Genomic DNA, 19,518 nt, shown 5'->3' with positions numbered 1-19,518 from the left:
CATTATTAAGCATATACCATAATTTGCTTAGCCATTTTCCCGTTGATGTCATTTGAGTTTTTTCCTCGTATTTTGTTATTACTAATTATGCAGTAGCTGCAGTGAGCATCCATGTGGGTGTGTGTCCTTCAAAACTTGTGGAAATATTTCCCAGAGTGGAATCCCCAGGTCAAAGGATACGTACATTTAAAATTTTTACAGGTAGTGCAAAAACACTCTCCATTTAAATGTTGTATCAATATACTCTCCCACCAATGGTTTGTTAAGGCGGTGGTCCCCAACCTTTTTGGTGCCAGGGACTGGATTCATGGAAGACAATTTTTCCACAGATTGGGGGGATGGTTTGGGGATGATTCAGCCACATTACATTTATTACATTTGCAGCCGCTCCCCAGCGCTGATCTGACAGGAAGCAGAGCTCAGGCTGTGATGCCAGCAATAGGGAGTGGCTGTAAATACAGGTGAAGCTTCAATTGCTGGCCAGCCACTCACCTCCTGCTGTGCAGACCGGTTCCTAACAGGCCGCAGGCCAGCACCAGTCCATGGCCCTGGGGTTGGGCACTGCACTGTTAAGTGTTTCCCCTGGCTCTTAACAGCACCAAATATTATCGTATTATTAATCTTTTTTATTTTATTTTACTTTATTTGCTAATTTGCTAGGCAAAAAAAGAAAAGGTGTTACGTTGTATTAGTTCACATTTCTCTGATTACTAGTGAAGTTAAACATCTTTTTGTCTTTTTGTTAGTACTTTGTATTTCTTCTGTGAATTGCCTATTTAATGAATTTTTGATGGCTGTTTGGAAGATGCAATATAATCCCCTCCTATTTTTCTCTCTACCCGCCCCCCCCCGCCATTATAACAGGCCTGTAATATTATCCAGTTAGTTCTTGATTATTCAAAGGAACAGAGGGGAGTTGAGTATTAAAATTCAGAATTTCAGAAAATCATAATGTGATTTATATTAGGATTTTAAGCATTTTTCTTAGAAAGGGCACAGGTGTGGGAGGGAGGCATTTCTGGTTCACATCCTAGTTCTGCCTCTGTCTGGCTTGGTGATTCTAGGGATTTTCCTCACTGAGTCCTGGTTTTCATAACTGTAATATGGGAACAATAACTTAGCCTAATTGCAATAATTATATAAGGTAATATGTGTAAACCTCCTGATGTGGAGCCTGGCATATAGTTAATACTGGATAAATGGCTACTATTGTAATAATGTTATTATAACATTTGAATGTTAAAACTGTTCCAAACCAGGAGCCCTCCTTGTGAGTTTCTCGGTCCCGTAGCCTTACTCTTACCTCAACTGCTCTCTAGAACAGGCCGCCTGCCCTCCCATCCCCTTCCCGCTGCCTCTCTGATTGAGCAGGGTTTTTTCTTCTTCAGGGTTAAGGGTTTGAATTTCAAGTCTGCAAACCCAGGACATAGAAGAGGTGAGGTAGCGCCAAACTGTGATTGAGCCCAGAGCGGGTTGTGTGTTAACAATCGGGGCTGGAGACATGAGCAAATGCAATACCAGTTCCAGGCCCACCTGTCCCCTCCCCTGTCCCCAGATCTCACTGTTAGTGAGGGAGGGAGGAAATGGTGGCTGCACAGGTGATCAACGGTGTCTGTCACTGCCACATGTATTTGTAAGGGTTTATAAGCTGTATTTTTAAGATCCAATTTTAAATTCATTTGTAAATCCTTTGATTAATTATGTAAAAATACCAGCTTTGAAGTTTGCACCCTGGAAACTCAGCATTACAAAGGGAGAGCAGTACTATTTCTTGTCATTTTTGAGCATTACTTATGAGTACATAACCTGGCTTTAAACGAATACACGTGGAAGAATGAACATTCGTATTCAATTTCCAAGCACGTGGCATGGAGTGAGTTTTGTGTGATGCTCTCCAAGGTCTTAGGAGGAAAAGCTCCTGGACAGGCAAGCCCCACAGAGGGCAGAGTGGGGAGCCCAGATGGCACAGCCAGGGTTGTGCCTGTGGCAGAGGCCTGCCCTGCAGCTCATGCAGTGAGCCTCATACCAAACACCTGGAATGCAAAGGCGGCGCAGCACGTGGGAGGGTGTAATTCTAGAGAGGGAGTTCATGCTAAGACACACTTTAAAGATGCCCAGGTCCCTGTAACTCAGAGAGCCAAGCTAATGAAGTTCTTCCTGCTCACTTCACTGTCCTTGACCTCCATGGCTGGCTCATGTGAGAGAGGAGAGATTTCAGATGTGACAGGGGCACAGTCCACTATAGCGGCAAAGGAGGAAACATCTAGGTGCCAAGGCCCGACCTGGAAAGAGCGTGAGCAAATCACGTTACTGAGCTTGGGCAAGTCACCTTACCTCCCTGATCCCTGGTTCCCTCATCTGTAAAATGGGAAGAACGGTAGATCAGGGGTGTTGTGAGGACCATGAGCGCTAATAACTCTCTTCACTTAGGCGAGCCAAGGAGAAACGGGCCAGGGGAGGATAGCTCTCACCAAATTGTTTTGGGGATGGTGCAGCTACCTCTGCTGGCTCATACCAAGACCAAAGCAGAAACATCCTTGGACAGTTCCAGGACCACTTGCCCCTCCCCTACCCCCAGACCTCATACCCACAGAAGAGGGGCATTTGTTTTGGGAGCCAGCTGAGATGGGCCTGTCCCACTTTCTTTTGCATCCTCTCTAAGAAAGATCAGAGCAAACCCATCCCTGTCATCTAAGCTGAATAACGTGGCAGATTGGAGGGATAATCCCCCTAATTTAATGTCAGCCTCGGGTCACTAACTGACTTTTCAGTGCAGCCTGGCTCTGCCCTTTATTGGCTGTGAACTGTGAACAAGCGCTTTAACATCTCTAAATCATGGTCCTCAGCCTTATGCAAAATAAACACAATAGCACAGGATTGTTGTGAAGATTAAGCTCATCGAAACAGAGTGTATAAAGCATTAGCATAGTGCCTGGAACATAGAAAGCACTCCATAAATAGTAACAATTACTATTATTGGTTTATTGAAAGACGCAGACTTAGCAATTACTTTGTTAATCTAATTTGCATGATAGTACACATTTTTAATATGGCAAAGCTATATTTATTTAGAAAATACTCCAATTCGTTCCCTCACTCTTCAAACTGGCCATGTACCCTATTAAATGTGAGGTTTTTGTTATGCCGATAGCCAGTGGGGGTCGCAGTTAGGCACTACCTCTCCAGTCTCTGCCCACTGACCCCTCCTGCTGCGTCAGCACAGTGTGGCTAAAGTGGCCAGCAAGTGACAAGTGGTGCTCCACCGTCTCCCAGTCATTAGCCCCAGGATCCAGCATCCTCAGAGTCACTTCCTGATTGCTTGGAGGTAAGGAAAGTTGTAGCACGTGTCACATGCTCGAGGCCACCTCTGTTGAACTTGCCCCTGTCTTTCCCTGCAGGCTGTAAAGCGGTTCTTGAAGCAAGAGTGCAAGTGTCATGGTGTGAGCGGCTCCTGTACCCTGAGGACGTGCTGGCTGGCCATGGCCGACTTCAGGAAAACGGGTGCCTATCTCTGGAGGAAGTACAATGGGGCCATCCAAGTGGTCATGAACCAGGATGGCACTGGTTTCACTGTGGCTAACAAGAGGTTTAAGAAGCCAACAAAAAATGACCTCGTGTATTTTGAGAATTCTCCAGACTACTGTATCAGGGACCGAGAGGCAGGTAAGTTCAAAATATGTTATTCACGGCACCTAATTCTTTCAACGATGGATATTCCACAATTTAAACGAGGCTCTGTATTTTCAGCCTGCTGCCTTCAGGTTTAAAGCTCATGTTCCTTATAATTCACATTGAAACTGCACAGAGAGCTCTCCTAAGCAACTGGAGAAACGGGTTGATTCTATGCGGATTGATAATATGTAGATTCTGGAGAAATGGGAACCCAATAATGCACGGGGCAAAAAGTCAAAATATGCAGATTAGCAACATTCTTCAGCCTGGGCAAAATTCTAATTAGTGCACGAATGTGCACTACGTAGATATGACAGCCAAGCATCTTTCCTGTGATCCTGAAGCTGAGAGGAGGATAGCTTTGCAATGTACCTTCCCTCTGTGACTATGGAAAAGGGTTGTGGGGCTTTAAATTTAGCCTCCTCTGAAAGTGCCCTACTTCACCTTCCCTTGCTCTTTTCAATGCGCTTAGAAGTTGCCAAATACTAAACAGCAAGGATTCACCCCCATCTCTAGGCTGTAGGTGGGCAGTGTATAATGGCTGTGTGAGAGGCGCTTCCCTTCCAGATGGCAACCTCTCCGTCTTGAGCTCTCTCAAAGAGCAGCTCCCTAAGCCTCCACATAGCAGCCGCTCCCACCTGTCTGGTTTTGGACACATGCGTGCTCCACCTCTCACCCCTCCTGATCAGCCTTGAACTCCAGGCTTGGCTTGTTCTTTGCAGACTCTGGTGCAAAATGAGTACAAGTTTAAGTCGATAGGAGGTGATGGGAGCCCACAGCCCACTTGGGCTCAGGCCAGTTTCTCTGACTTGGTAGAGAACAAGGGAATTCATTATCAGAAAAACCATTCTTTAGCTTAGATTCTGAGTTTTCTTTTTTTTCATTCCCAAATAATTGCAAAGGCACCAGTAAAACAGTGCAGTTGGCAGCCAGCTCCTAACATTAGACTGACCAAGAGACAAGGTTACCAGGGAATGTCACAAGGAGGCCAAGGCCTCTTTTCTGCCCCTGAGTGGTTGAATTTCCTTCGTGGTTTGCTGCGCTAGTTTCTTGCAGCATTTGAGCAGGTTTGTACACGCAGCCTAGGGATTAATGACAACTGAGCAGAGGACCAGATGCTGTGCCCTGCTGCATTCCTGACACGCTTTGGGACCTCTAACAAGTCATCCTACTTGTCAGGCCAAAGTTTCAGCCGAATCACCACGAAACCTGTTCTTTGATACAGGATTGTCCCAAGGGTCTGGCTCTCCCTCTGCCAGTCACTTGCTATTTAACCTTGGCCTCCACAAAGTGAACATGGAGATGATGGTATCTTGATCATTTTAGGTCCTATGTATTGATGCCTGTGTGCTGGGTACCGGACCGAGACCACTGCATGCATGGTCTTATTGAATCCTAGAGCAGCCCTATGACATCAGTGTGTTGGAAATAGTTTGCACAGGAAGGCAAGCAGTTATACTTGAGGATTGTGGCTGGTAAGAGGCAGAGCAGGAACTTAAACCTGAGTCTTTCCTTTCAGCCATTTCATCCTGCCTCCCTCTGCACCAGGCACAAGGTGTGCAGCTGCAGGTGCTGGCTTTCTGGGGGAAGCTAATTTATTTACTCACTTGTTTCTCTTCCATCTTAGACTCATTTTTGTTTATCTGACTTTTAAGAAAATGTAAATTTGATGCTTGCTTGGTGTTGATTACCCAGTATCCACCCTGTTCTTTTTTCTTTTCTTTTTTTTAAATATCCATTCTAATGTATTGGATCAGATTTCCAGAAAGATTCCTAAATTATTCATAAATTATCTGAACAGTGCCTTAATTCATGCCCTGTTTAGCTGGGCCTAAGAGTACCAAAGTTATCCATGCAAACCTTGTAATATTTCCTTTTAATTCTCTTGACCATCAGATGAGTATTTTAGTAAAAATACGATTCAAGATATTTGATATCATGTAAGCAAAAGTTCAGATTGTGAAAAGAATTTTTTTCATTGTTCATATTTGGCATCATGTACGAAAAGGTGGGTTTTATCTAAGAAAGCTTCTTTCAACCCATACAGCTGCCGAGGGCCTTGCTCTTGGTTGTGTGACCAATAGCTGTAGCCTTTTAAAGATGAGGCTTTATCCTGTCCATTTTTTACTAGAAACTTCTGTAGTATGTGCTCTAGCCAGGCAGTCAAAAACATTTGTAGAAGTTTGTGGGTACAGAATTATGCGGGAGTAGCCTCTAACCTCTGTCAGAGGATCACGCGGTGGCCTGCAAGAGGGGAGGTTTCCTGTCTGTCACTCACAGTGGGATGCTGGAGCCTGTCCTCTAAATGAAGCTGTCGGGTCAGCACGGGCCACCCTCTCAGCCTGTGTTAAAGAATCACCCAGCACACGCACGTTACCGAGGGACCCTCTCCCCTGCGCTAAAACCATACATGAGGAAGGGCCTGTTTTCTGCCAAATGGAGCTCTCACATGTTTGAAGTGCGCTATCCTCAGGCTCCAAAACAAGTCAAAAGTTTGCAGTGAAATTTAAATCAAGTCACACATAATTTCTATTTTTTGCATTTTCTCTTTTAAAAAATGGCATTGACCCATCCTGACGTTACATCCCACACCACCCAGTCTGCTTTGCTGTGGGTATTTTGTTTTGTTTTGCTTTTGCTTTTGTCTTAAATCATTGTTTTGGTTTTTCAATCATGCACATTTAAATATTCAGCTTAGTGAGCACTTTCTGCTTACCAAAATGAAATGCAATGGTGGTGAGCAGGTTGAATATTGTCATGTAACGGGTATTTGGAATAGACTAGTTTTACTCTTGCTGGTCAGCAACTGCTTCCTGTTCAGAGTAACTTGTTGACTGACGTGAGCTGTCTTGTTTCGCCAATTAGGTCCGTGCAGTGGATAAAGTCTACAGGTCTAGTCCACTGTTTCTCAGAGTGAGGGCCCCTTCAGAGACCTATTGAACCAGAATCTCAGGAACTGTGATGCTGTATGCTTTTCAAATGTAAGCACATCACAGTCTGAAAGATCAGTGATTAAGGTGGCCCATGATTCTTGATTTTCCCTAAGTATTAGGTAGAAGAAATGCAGAGAGACTTTTTTTTTCTTAAGTACCTGATCTCTTACAAAGGAAAAGAAAAATGTGTTTATCTGAGGAGTTCTAGATAAACATTACCCAAAAGGCCCCCACCCTGGCTTGCCCAATATAAGAAGGCCATTCTTTCACATTTAAGCCCTGTGTCTTCAGGAACCCTCTTTTATTTCAAGTTGACAAATGAAAATGAGTTCAATCATCAAAACTTTCACTGGAATTAGTCTGACAGAAGTTATCAAGCCAGCCCACTGGGGAAGTCCTGAAATAATGGTACCAAGACTAGCGAATTGTGATGAGAAGAATCGCAGAGTTGAGACCCTGGGGTGTTCCTGGGTGAGGGCAGACCTAGCTGGGGAAGGAAGATGGGAACATTGCTTGAGTTCCTATTAAGAGTCAGGCCGTCTGCTGTACACCTCATGTGCATATTCTCTGGCTTTTCACAGCAGTTACTTCTACTTATCGAGAAGGAAAGTGAGGCTCTGAAAAGTTACCTAAGCCCAAGATTGCATGACCTATAAGTGGGAAACTAAACAAAATAAATAAGTAAATAAAAATCAAAACAAAAATTCATGCCTTTCCTACTGTACCACTTACCTCCTAACATTTGGGTGGTATCTGCGTGTGTGTGTGTGTGTGTGTGCGCGTGTGCATGCTCAAGGTGGGGGTTAGTCCTGTGTAACAAGGAGGCAGCATGAGGACAAAGGACCTTCATGGGGTGAGATGCCCATAGAGTCGGGAGGTTGAAAGTGATCAGAATCCAGCTGCACCCACATTTAGCTTCAGTTGCCTTGAAGCCCATTTCACTGAGAAGTCCTTCAAGTTTTTAAGAGTGTCAGTGTCTTTAATTGTTCCTAAGAAATAAATAGTAAGCCCCAAAACACAAGAAGGAAGATATTCTTATGGCAACAATAACAACAAAAGACATTTTCCCCTAGTCTTCAGTTGAAGAACGTGAGTGCCCTGAGGTTCAACTGTTACTGCTCTCCCATGCCGCTCAGATTAGAAGAGTACGTACAAACATGTGATGTTGTGCATGTGACACTTTGCAGGCCAAATTGGAGACTAGATCCTGGAAGCCAGGCTTTCTGGGATGAGTATTCTGTGGCTCTGTGGTTATCTACTCTGGTTATTGCCCCAGGCATCTGTAAATCAAAGAAGCCCTTAAGTTAGAGATAGTTTCATCTCTGACTGAGGAATGCTGCTGTCCCATCCAGAGAAAGCGTCTGCACCTAATCACAGGCCACTTTGACTGGTTAGGATGTAAAAACCCTGACCTGGGCCAGAGGTCACCCTGAGGTCTCCTCTCCAACTGTAGGAAACAAGCAACCCTCCACCTCTTCTCCAGTCAAGTTCACAAAACAAATGGAGATCAGCAGTTGTTTAACTTGTTGCCTGCTGCAAACCCAATACCAGCCTGACAGCTCCGGGCTGTGAATGGTGTAAGCTCTCAGGTATCGCTTTTTTTTTTGCACATAAATCATATTTGGCAAGCTGAACTCAGAACCCACGGGAACAAAATCTCGATCCTGGTTTGCAGTGATTAGTGTCCTAGCATGCCCTGTGGTGTGGCCTGGTTTGCAGAACCTTGTGAACAGTGATCGTGTCCCAGCAGCTGAACAAAAACAAGGGAACAGCAAGCATGTCCGCCAATAGCAATGGGCGGAGCTTATTTAGATGCTAGTATGTACAAGTCCCACCAGGACACCTTACGTCCCTCATTTGTCACCGAACAAATATTTATCGAGCTCCTTCTATGTGCCAGACTATTATAAGCCCTGGGAATGCAAAGATGAGGAAGGCGGACTCAGTGTTGCCCTCGTAGCTTCATCCACCTTGTGGTCTTTGAAGCAGTCTGAGGCTTCGAGGCTCAGTCTGAGCTCTTTCCTCGCTCTACTTTCTCCCAGGTTTGGTCTTCTCAGTTCCTGTGGCTTTAGATGCTATCCTTGTCCTCATCTATCTTCTCTGCCCTCATCCTGTGGCCAATTCTCTGCTGAACAGCTTCACTCAGATTCCCCACATGTATATCAACCTGATTCTGTTCAAAACGGAACTCCCAAAACTTGTTTTCCCCCTAGTCCTCCCCGTCTCAGAAAATGGTTGTGCCACCCACTCCGGTGGTCAAGCCACAAGCCTGAGTCATTCATTCCACTCCTTTCTCTTGCCTCTGCCACGCCGTCCAATCTGTCACCAGCGTCTTTTGAATGTTTCAAGGACCTATGTGCTTCTCTGTCTTCACTGCCACCCCCGGGTCCAAACAGAGCTCTGTTCTTTCATTCATAACACCTGCCACAGTGTTTAGTGAGTTTGTTTAAATATTTGTTTGTTTCCTGCCTGCCCCGCTGGGCTCCACTGGAGATTCCATGATGGCAGGAATTGTATCTGTCTTGTTCACTGGATCCCCAACACCTAATATATAAACACACGTTGAGTTGAATTGAATGGCAGGTTATTAACAACATAAAATATAGGTTCATCACATTAGCTGAATTCTTAGGTTTGTTGGTGCCGTGTCATAGCTTAAAGATAACTTGGTTTCTTTGCAGGGAATTATGGAGCATGTCTTCACTTATCACTGCTTACCTTATAACACATGGCCTATGAAAATTCCCATTTAAGCTTAATGTTAAATGGAACTTTTCCTCCTGTTCGAGTTGCATGAGTGGGACATTTACAGAGCTTAAGATGTTGCTTGCTGGCCATTTCTCTAGAGATAAAAATCTCAAATAAATGAATGCATCAGCAGACTCTATTGCGTTTAGCTGCCACCAGATAGTTCTATTTAGGGGAGCTTTTTCATTTACCACTGTCAGTGAGATCACTGGTTAGTTCATGATTTTATTGTTAATATAAACAAAAATACTTTTTATATCCACTGCTATTTTGTGTTATAGGCATGATCTATAAATCTGTTACTTTTCAAAATACAAACTTAGAATTACTATATTTTTAGTATACACCAAAACGTGCCCTAATTTGAATTGACAGTGGCAATCAGATTGAATTGTGAAAATTGAAAAAAAAGAACTTTTTTTCAAAAAAAGAGAAAAATTTCTTTCAAAAAAGCAATGCTCAATTCTTATTCCAATTCTTTGACATAATTTGAACAACTGACAACAAAGAATTTACCAAATAGATGTCCTTTTCTTTTGAAAATAGGAAAAAAACCCTCCCTTTTAATTACCACATTAATGTGTTACTAAGGAAAGGATGATATTAAATACTTCAAGATAATGAATTTGCCTACTTCACTTCAGCTTTCCTCATGAACCCTGTTTTGTACTGGTAAATCTCTTCTTTAAAGATATGCAGATTCCATAATATTAGGGAAAGAGCCCAGCATAACCTTACAAGACTTAGAGCTACAGATTGCTACCTATTACTGTTTCTCCTGATTACTAATTGGGTAGCCATGGACAAATTCACTTCCCTGGGTCTCTAAAGGTATGGATATTTCATCTAGCAATTTCTAAGCTTCCTATGATTCAATGAGTGAATTAATTATTAATTAATTTTAATCAAGTTTGCAGTAACAGAACCTTAACTTGATGCCACAAACTCCCTTAAGTTGTCATTTTTAATTTCTATCATTTAAAAATGTGCCACCTTTCTTGTATGTGTTCTCTCTATACCAAGTGAGACAATTTGAACAGAGATAAGGCTTAGCTGGTCTGCTACCACCAAGGTGTGTGAAGACTGGGTGCCCACTCCCTCAATGGGAAGGCTGGTCTCAATATTTAAGAAATTGCTTTTACTTTAATATTTAATGAATCAGCACATTTGTGTTGACCACCTAGGCACTATGCAGTATATAGAAGAAAGCATAAGGCTTAACCCTTGTCCTTGGGCAGTCAAGATGCATGAGAAGTGAATAAGCATTTCTTGAGGCCAATTGCATGATATGCATCACAGTCCTCACGAAGGAGGTCAGCTGGTTGGGGACAGGGAGCCCTGTAAAATAGGCCTGACTCTTGAAGGATGGGAAGACTTGCAATGGAGAGGAGGAAGAGGAAAGGCCAATACAACAGATGAGAGTAACTCTTATGAGGAAACAGTCTACAGGGCTGTGACATCAGAAAGTCGTTTCGGTGGGAGAGTGAGGAGATGGCTGGGTAGCGGGTACAGGTGGGGGGCAGTGGGAAATAACTCGGGTGGGCTAGGCAGTGCCAGACATGGAAAGCCTCACAGAGTGTGACTGTAATGACTTTAATTCCCTTGTAAGATTTACTAATTTAATAGGACATGCTTTCCTGTGCCAATCAAACTTTTCCAAGTTATGTAAGCATTGAATAAAATCATCTGAGATAAGTGAGGATAGTGTCTTTCCTAACTAGCTTCAGCTTTGGGATCCTTAATGTGAGGAAGGGGTAGGCCTCACCATGCGGTCTCTAACATTTGCTCTTTAACATTCTTTTGTTCCCCCAATAAATCTGTGTCATTAATGACAACGTGTAAGTCAAGCAGAGGAGAAACAGCCTATTGGATGACAGGCTTAAGTGAATCTTGCTTTATGCCCTAATAGTCAACATATGGGCCTCCGTCAGCCTGGAGTGGCAGGAATTTCCAAAGACACAGGCCTATGGAGAGGGGAGGGGGTGGAGAGAGAGAGAGAGAGAGAGAAAGAGAGAGAGAAGAGGGAGCCCTTGCTCCTAGAAGTGTGGGTCTGGGAACTATTAGCAAGAGCCCCTCTGCTCCTCCTCTGCTGTCAGGAAGATGCATGTTAGTGGAGACAGAAATGTTTTTACACTGGGAACCCTGACTCCATTATTAATTTTATAGCTCTGGGGATGGGATGCTTGATTCTGTAAAGTTTCCTCCATGTTGCCCCACCAAAAGTGTGTTATGTGCTGCTAAATGTATGTGACTTAGAAACTCCAATTCTCCATCTTCCTTTCTCCCATGCATATGTGAGCTCTCGTGCAAGTCAGGATGAGGACAACACGTGTAGGGAGGAGAAAGGTCTATCTGGCTGGAAGCAGCACTTCCCACAGCGCACATGTTGCCCAGTCTTCAAGATTCTGCCTGGATCTTACGGACACAGTTTAGGCAGATGATCTCAGACAGTTTGATGCAAAGATGACAAGAAGGTTGGAGTCTGAGTCTACAACCTTCTGTGTCTGGGGATCGGGCTTTGGACCCGGGCAGGCCACACATCTGGGCACACATCACAAACATAAAGCAAATGGAAGTCAGGGAAATGCGCTTTCAACTTGTCACTTCTCTCATACGTGAACTGTGTAAATCAAAGTGCAATACGAAATAACATTACAAAGCAATATGAATGATTGTGTAAAATAAACATGTGAAATGGGAAGCATCCACATATGTGTTTACACTTTTAAAATATCAATTTGGGAGACTCTAATGATAGGGCCAGTAATTGAAAATATTTTTTAAATGTCTCCCTTGGAGTATTTTTAGAGCCAGTCACACATGCTTTTTGTAGATACAGTGTGGTGCCAATATTTGCCTTATGAAGACCAAGCTGGTTGTTGGAAAGGCTCAGAGAATCTTAGAATGAAGTATAAAGAGTTAGACAAGTGATCAAGCTAAGCAATTCCATTTTTGATGAGATACAAATTGATGCTATTGGCTTCCTTGAACCAGAAGGTTCTCCTTGGAGAGGGCTCTTCCCAGTCACATCAGTGGCAGACATCAAAACCACCTTAAGGGCACACGTGTTTTGGAGATGTGCATCCTGACATTGCAAAGAAATTATTCTCATTCCTCAAAAAGGTTACAGGAATCCCCTAACAATATCAGAACAGGAAAAAATGCAGGAAACGCTACTAATGTCATGTTAGTAGCTTTTGCATTTTCTCACAAAACTTTAAATGTCTTAATTGTCAACAGCATATTGTGAGTTGGAAAAAAAAAGACCCCTTTCCAAAAAAGTTACATGTCAGGACTTTTGCAAGTTCTTGATTAGATAAAAGAATTAAGGGAGAGAGCAGGAAAGATGCCGCAGCACTGGTCATGTATGGTTATGAGGGAGCCTGCTTTCTTGCCGGGCAGGGCACCAGGACGGGGTGCTCTGCGGAGGGGCAGAATATCTCAACAGTCAACGCTTGAGCTCTGGAGTCAGACAAGCCTGGTTTCAAGTCCTGACCTTGCCACCAGCTAGCTGTGTGATCCTGGGCAAGTTACTTAACCTACCTGAACCTCCATTTCCTCAGCTCCAAAATGGTGATGGTAAGAGGACCTTCCTTATAAAGTTATGAGAATTAAATGAAATAATGCAGATAAAATGCTTATTGCAAGGCCTGGCCTGTGTAAGTGATCCATACATATCGGCTCCAGTTCTGAACAAAAAGACAAGAAAGGAAGTGAAAAGCGAGGTAGAGGGAAAGGAAGAAAGAAGAATGAAGGGTGGGAGGATGATGGATGGATGAACTTCCCATTCTGTCCAGCTTGGAAGATTTGAAAACTCACTTTATGGGTTTCAGGCTCATAGGTGTAGTTGAGATTGTTTCCCCAGTGGTTTCTATTGTGGCCAGAGCAGGGATGAGTGACTCTATTTAATTTGGAAAAAATGATCTAGAACTATGTGTCCCAAATATTTTAAACTAAACAAGTAGGCAAAGCATAAAACTCAGTGGCTCCCTTTCATTAAAAAAAAAAAAAAAATACACACACTTAAATACATAGTCTCTATTCTTTTATTTTAAGCACAGTGGTGATGTTCTTTGTTTTGGAAAGACCAATGGGAGGTCTTTAAGGCAGTATAGCCCTACTGCCAGCAATAATAAGGAATCTATTATAAGTCATTAAGGGAAAGCAATACTAGCAAATTTTGTATGGATTCTATACTCCAGAAATGCACTTTTAAGAGTTGTGATGAAATGGTTCTATATTCTGCGAAAATGACAAGTGTCACAGCTGCCCTTCTGCCTTGTAGCCTGTCCTTGGGTCTAATCAGATCCAAACCCCAAGGCAGGGCCAATTTGTCGTCCACTGCTAGGCTGCCTCATCCTCCCTTCCGGCTTCAGAGACCGCCCTTCCCTGCCAGCCTGGCCCCTTCCCTGCTGCCCCGGTGCCACCTCACCACCGGCCTCACATCAGTGGCTCTCAGTCCTCAAAAACCCTCTCTCATCCTCCCTCTTCTGGGCCCTCATTCTGCCCTGTTGGGGCAGACAGTGGACAGTGGCATGTTCAGATTAATTGTGTTTTCCAGCGTTTTCTAACTGCGCATTGAACTACTGAGACATCTCACCGCCAGAATCTTTGTTTCCTTTCCCGAAACCACTTCCAAGTTAAGCTTTTGTCAGTGGTCACTGCTTTGTCTGATCCTCTCTCTGAGTTCTGCTGAGTCATTCCCCTGAGCAGTCTTGTTCCGACAGAGTCCAGTTAAGTTTTCTGCGTTCCGGGGACAAAAAACACCACGACCATGGCACGAGGCTGAGTTAGACCACCAGCTCAAACCTTGTTAGGCTTCAAGCCGCTGGGGAAAGACCACCAAGTTAGACGTCAGAAAGAGACCCCCAGCCTGGGTCAGGAACAAGACACGTTGCCTGCCTGTCCTTGCCCCCTAAGCCCACCGCCCCAAGGGGGATAAAGAATTCTAATGCACAGTAATGTATTCCTGGTTTTGATGCGCACAGATCAAGGATGTGTGTGAAGTGAAGGATGTTTATTGGCGTGTAGGGCTTATGAACAAAACACAAGAAGGTAAAAATTCAGAGTTGCCTTTGCGATACCAAGTGAGAGCGCTTTTCACCCCCACTGAGGGTCTCATTCACACCCCCGGCCTCAGCCGCCACATCGGGGCAAAACATTTCCCAATCTGTGTCTCCATCCCAGCCATTCTCCCCGGATGACCACAGTCCCAGCAAACTCCGCATGTTGAAAACTAAGGTCATTATCTTTTCTCGAAGCGGGCCCCTCCCCAGGCGTTCCCCACCTCGGGGAATCGCCGGCGCCAACGCAGTCACTCAAGCCAGAACCGAGAAACCCTCTGGACGCTTCTCACCCGCTCCCGATCCGTCCACGCAGTCACCACGTCCCGCCTCTGCTAACCGCGCCCATTCCCACTACTGCTGCCCCGAGCACTTTCTCGGTCTCTGACTTGTCCCCTGGTCCTCGCTCAGGCCCCCTTCATGCCACACAGCCCCACACCCTCGGTTCCTTGGGAAACACGGGTCAGATCACGATGCCTTTTGCGTGAAAGCCTCAGCAGCACTGCAGTCCCGCCAGCGGAAGTTCAAGCCGCTCGACCCCTCACGGTGCAGCTTCCACTCAGGGCACAGACCCCATCTCTTGCGAGGCCCCCCGACCCAGCGCTGGATTCCGCCGTGGGGAACGCTGTGCCGCTCCCCGCGTGTCACACAGCTTTGCTCATTTCCTGGCCTTGACACATATGGTCGCCACCTTTCTCCTTTTCCCTTTCCCTCCTCCCCTCATCCTCCTCTTCCTCCTCCTCCTCCAACACCACCACCTTTCTCTTCTTAACTTGTTACTGAAATATGAAATGCATGCAGAAAAGTGCACGCGTCCCACGTGTACAGCACAATGAATTTTCCCAAATGAACACACCCTTGTAACTGGTGCCCAGATGAGGATCCCAAAAAGGCTCAGTATTCCAGAAGACTCCCCCACACTCCTTTTCTCTACTCCCCAAGAGAAATCACTTCCCTGACTTCTAATAACATTGGCTAGTACTTTTCATTTTTGTACTTATTGTAAATGAACCCCTAGTCTGAAATGAAAACCTGGCATCAGGTATCTATTGCTGCGTAACAAACCACCAAAAAGCTAAATGGCCTAAAACAACCTCACGGTCGTCGACCTCATGGCTCCTCACGGCTGTGCTCTTTCTTCCACCTCCTCACCGGGCTCCTTGGAAATCGGGTCTGCCCTCACTGTCCCCGACAGTCCCCTAGTCCTCTCCTTCCTTCACTCTGCTGCGTTCGTCTGGACCATCCTCCGTTCTTTACTGAAACTGCTGTCAGCGAGGAGGCACCAGCTACCTCCCTGTCTCGGAGCCCAAGGCACGTATTTCAGTCTTTCCCTACTTGGCACCTCCTCCACCCCTTATTTCAGTGAGTCACCAGATTCTAGTGACTCTCCCTCTTCAACTCATCGAGTATTTGTCCTGCTTCTCTGCTCATTGTCTCTTGCCTGGACTATTCCAACAGCCTCAAGACTTCCCTCCCTGCCTGCCCAAACTGTTCTTCCAGACTTATCCCGACATGGTTTTGGGGATTAAAAATCTGGACTGGCCCACCACCCCCCATAGAATAAAAATCAAATCGTAGCACGGCATAGTCTCTTTAACCTGTTGCTCCAACCTCCCCCTCTAAACTCTTTGCCTAATGCCTTTCCCCACAACCCCGTGCCTGGGTCACCTTGAATCTATAGTCTTTTGTGAACCTGCCTGGGAATTTCTGCTAGGAGGTTCTCTCCTGCCCGGGGTGCCACTGACCCCACCCTTTACCTGCAGATCTCCTCCTCCTTTTCATCCTGTCTCTAATGCCGGCTCCTCTGTAAAAGCTCACAGTTGATGGCTCTTTTTCTGATTTTGTTACTATTAATATTAATACTAAGAAATATCATTATTGTAGTATTCTTGGTTCATGCTCCTCAGGGCAAGAATTTTGTTTTGTAAACTCATATATCCTAAGCTCCCAGAACTGTGCCTAGCACATAGTAGTCACTCAATAAACACTTGCTAAGTGAATGAATGAGCCCTTAACATTTATTGAGCACTTATTATGCCAGGCTCTTTCATGCATTATCTCATTCCATCCTGAACACAAGCCCTATGAGGAAAGTACTGTTTTTATCCCAATTTTGCATTAAAGGAGACTGACGCTTGACAAAATGAAGTAATTTGCCCAAGGTCACAGAGTCAACACATGGCAAAGCTAGGATTTGAACCCTGATTGTCCAAGGTCTAAATAACCTCACTTGACTGTCTTTGAGCTTTGTCTGCCATGGTGCTTTGGACATGATTCTACTGTGGGTCACAGTAGCTCTTCAGCAAATGAAACAATTATCCCGAAGTAGTGGAAGTACCTCTTTACCTATTTATCTCTGCACCACATTATGAGTTCCCCTGAGAATAGGAACTGAGTCCTAGTTATTTTATTCACCAACGCCCACCCCCACCCCCCTGCTCCGATAAACCCCAAGCAGCCAGCACAGTGTCTTACAAATGCTTGTGTCCACTAAATGTTTATTGAATGAAATAATGGGTGTGCTGTTAAGAGGCAGCATTTGGCAGTGCACCCTTTTTGCACTGTCGGTAATTTTAAGGACTGTCCTGATGGTTGCCCTGAATCCAGCCCCAGCTGCTACCTCTTCCAACCCTTTGCTTCTTCAGCACGATGCAGGCTCAGGGCCACCCCTGGCTGATCCACCCTCCACCCTGACCCCGGCCCTTTGCCATCCTTCCTGTCCTCATGAAATTCCCCGGCCGCTCTTCCTGCTCTTGGAGGCCGATCACGCAGAGCAAGTTCTACCCCTCCCTCTCCTCTTCTTAACCCTGCGCCCTGCTTGAACCCTGCCGCTTCCCTGGTCATCCTTGACAGGCAGGGCAACATGACATTTTTGTAGATAATTCTAACACAAAGTGGATTGTGATAAACAGAGACAGTCACGAGGCCCTGTAGGAGTTAGAAGAAGGAGACATTCCTAGTTAAATGATGGAGAAGCTGGAAATGAATTAAATCATTGTCTTTTTCACCCTGATTTGTTTTGTTTTTAAATAAAGAGTTTAGTTTCTCTAGGGAAATTTCTTATAAGGATACAGAGTCTCTAGGACCTCACAGGTTGGAATGCAGCCAGGCCTCAGGGAGAAATAGATGCAGAACCAGAAAATAGTTTGGAATGTGGGTAGCTTTTTCATTCCATGTCTGGTCTTCATTGTCTCTACATTTGCTTTGTTCTTGCCTCTGTGTGGACCTGATCTAGTCCACCGACCTCATCATGGGATGTGGCTGCCGATGGCAACCGAGTTTATATGTAGAGATGTTGACTGCCTGCCAAAATCACACATCTCCAGGGAAATCTACCTGATTGGCCCAGCATGAGTCAGGTGCTCACCCCTGGTCCAATCATCTGCTGCCATTGAACAGGGACATGTTGTACAACATGGCTGCCAGGTGGCCATCTCTGTGGAAGAGGAAGTAGAAAGGATCATTGCAAGTTGAGCAAACTCTAAAAATGTCCGCTACCCTTGGTTCTGTTGTCTGATAGTGTTCTTGTAAAAGAATTCTGGGTACTTCCGCAGGAGTAAAGCAAATTAAGAGGCTTTTTATCTTTGAAATTCTTTTTCAGAAACAAATACATAAATAGGGATTGCTGGTTAGCAACATCACCCTGATTAACTAAGCTGATGTTCTGTCAGTAATTTCCAACAGGGTTTTGATGCCAGCTTTGTTCGTTGAAGGCCTAGAATCCTGGCTTCACCCAGCACCACACACACGGCTGTGTGGTCCGAGAGGCTGCAGCAGGGGAGACAGTTATGGGATAAACCCAGCAGGACCTTGCTCCCTCCTCAAGTCTCACACACATGATGTCCACATCTCCCCCTCAGCAACTGCAATTCCATTCCCTTCCTAATAAGCCGCTGTAATCAGGACTGTAGAGATAGAATTCCTTCCCTTCAAGGATTCCATGCCCTGATGAATTTTGAGAGAGCTTAACCGTGGTCACGTTTTGCTTAATTTGATTTGAGGTCAGGAGAGAGGAAACAAGGATAGCTCCTTCTTTCACTTTGATCTGGCCTTGCCCATTCAAGGATCCTTCAATTTAAGGCCAGGTAAGGATAATCCGAAAAGTTTATCCAACTCAGAAGTGAGAGAGCTGGATTCAGGTTGCCCAAGACAAATCCAAAACTTCACGTCTGTCCTTCCTGGACTGGGCCCTCTTGGCACTGCTATGCTCCCTGCAGCTGGCACAGAGGATTACGCAGGGCACAGACCCACAGAATGGCTGGGACAGCCCCAGGCTCTGGTGAGGTGGTGCCAGGGCTGTTTTCCTGGAGGATGGACCCATGACTCTTCTCCTGAGGCATATTGTACTCTGCCCAGCCTTTTCAGTGACATCTCCCTGTCCTGTCTTCCAGGCTCCCTGGGTACAGCAGGCCGTGTGTGCAACCTGACTTCCCGGGGCATGGACAGCTGTGAAGTCATGTGCTGCGGGAGAGGCTACGACACCTCCCGTGTCACCCGGATGACCAAGTGCGAGTGTAAGTTCCACTGGTGCTGCGCCGTGCGCTGTCAGGACTGCCTGGAGGCCCTGGATGTGCACACGTGTAAGGCCCCCAAGAACGCCGACTGGGCGACCCCCACATGACCCCAGCAGAGGTCACCATCCACCTTCCCTCCCGCAAGGACTCCATTGGATCTGCAAGGACGCTGGACCTTGGGGTTCTCTCTGGGGGGATGTTTCCTAAGGCATATGGCCTTTGTCTCAACAGAAGCCCCCTTTTCCTCCCTGGGGCCCCAGAACCGGGGGCCACATGCTGCACATAAAGCATACCTTATTCTATGTCTTCCGGCATTCTGGGAACCTCTCTTCCTAGTGAGTTCTCTTTGGAAATGGCATGACAGGCTGTTCCAGGGGGAGGGTGGTGGGCCTAGACCACTGACTCCATCCACCTAGACTTTTCCTCTTTCTAGAGCAATTGGCCAGGCAGAAAAAAGAGTGTCTCAAAGGAGCTTTCTCAATGTCTTCCAACAAATGCTCCCAGTTAAGAAATTCCATACTTCTCTTCGATAGGTAAAGAAAGCACAATCAACTGCCACTGAATTAACTTTAATTCTTGAGAAAAACA

General features: G+C 45.4%; 1 protein-coding gene across 1 annotated transcript in view; it reads left to right on the top strand.

Moving 5' to 3' along the window:
* Nucleotides 1–19,038, top strand: part of WNT2 (Wnt family member 2) — a 37,477-nt gene extending 18,439 nt beyond the window's left edge. The window contains exons 4-5 of the mRNA XM_069462099.1: nt 3,399–3,663; nt 18,808–19,038. Of these exons, the coding sequence (XP_069318200.1) occupies nt 3,399–3,663; nt 18,808–19,037 (495 nt within the window). The 3' untranslated portion in view covers nt 19,038. The remainder of the gene's footprint in view (nt 1–3,398; nt 3,664–18,807) is intronic.
* Nucleotides 19,039–19,518: the final 480 nt, after the last annotated feature.

Source organism: Eulemur rufifrons, chromosome 29 (genome assembly GCF_041146395.1).
Source record: "Eulemur rufifrons isolate Redbay chromosome 29, OSU_ERuf_1, whole genome shotgun sequence".
Taxonomy (NCBI): Eukaryota; Metazoa; Chordata; class Mammalia; order Primates; family Lemuridae; genus Eulemur; species Eulemur rufifrons.
Note: the sequence above shows the minus strand (reverse complement) of the source record. Positions and strands in the feature narration are given on the sequence as shown.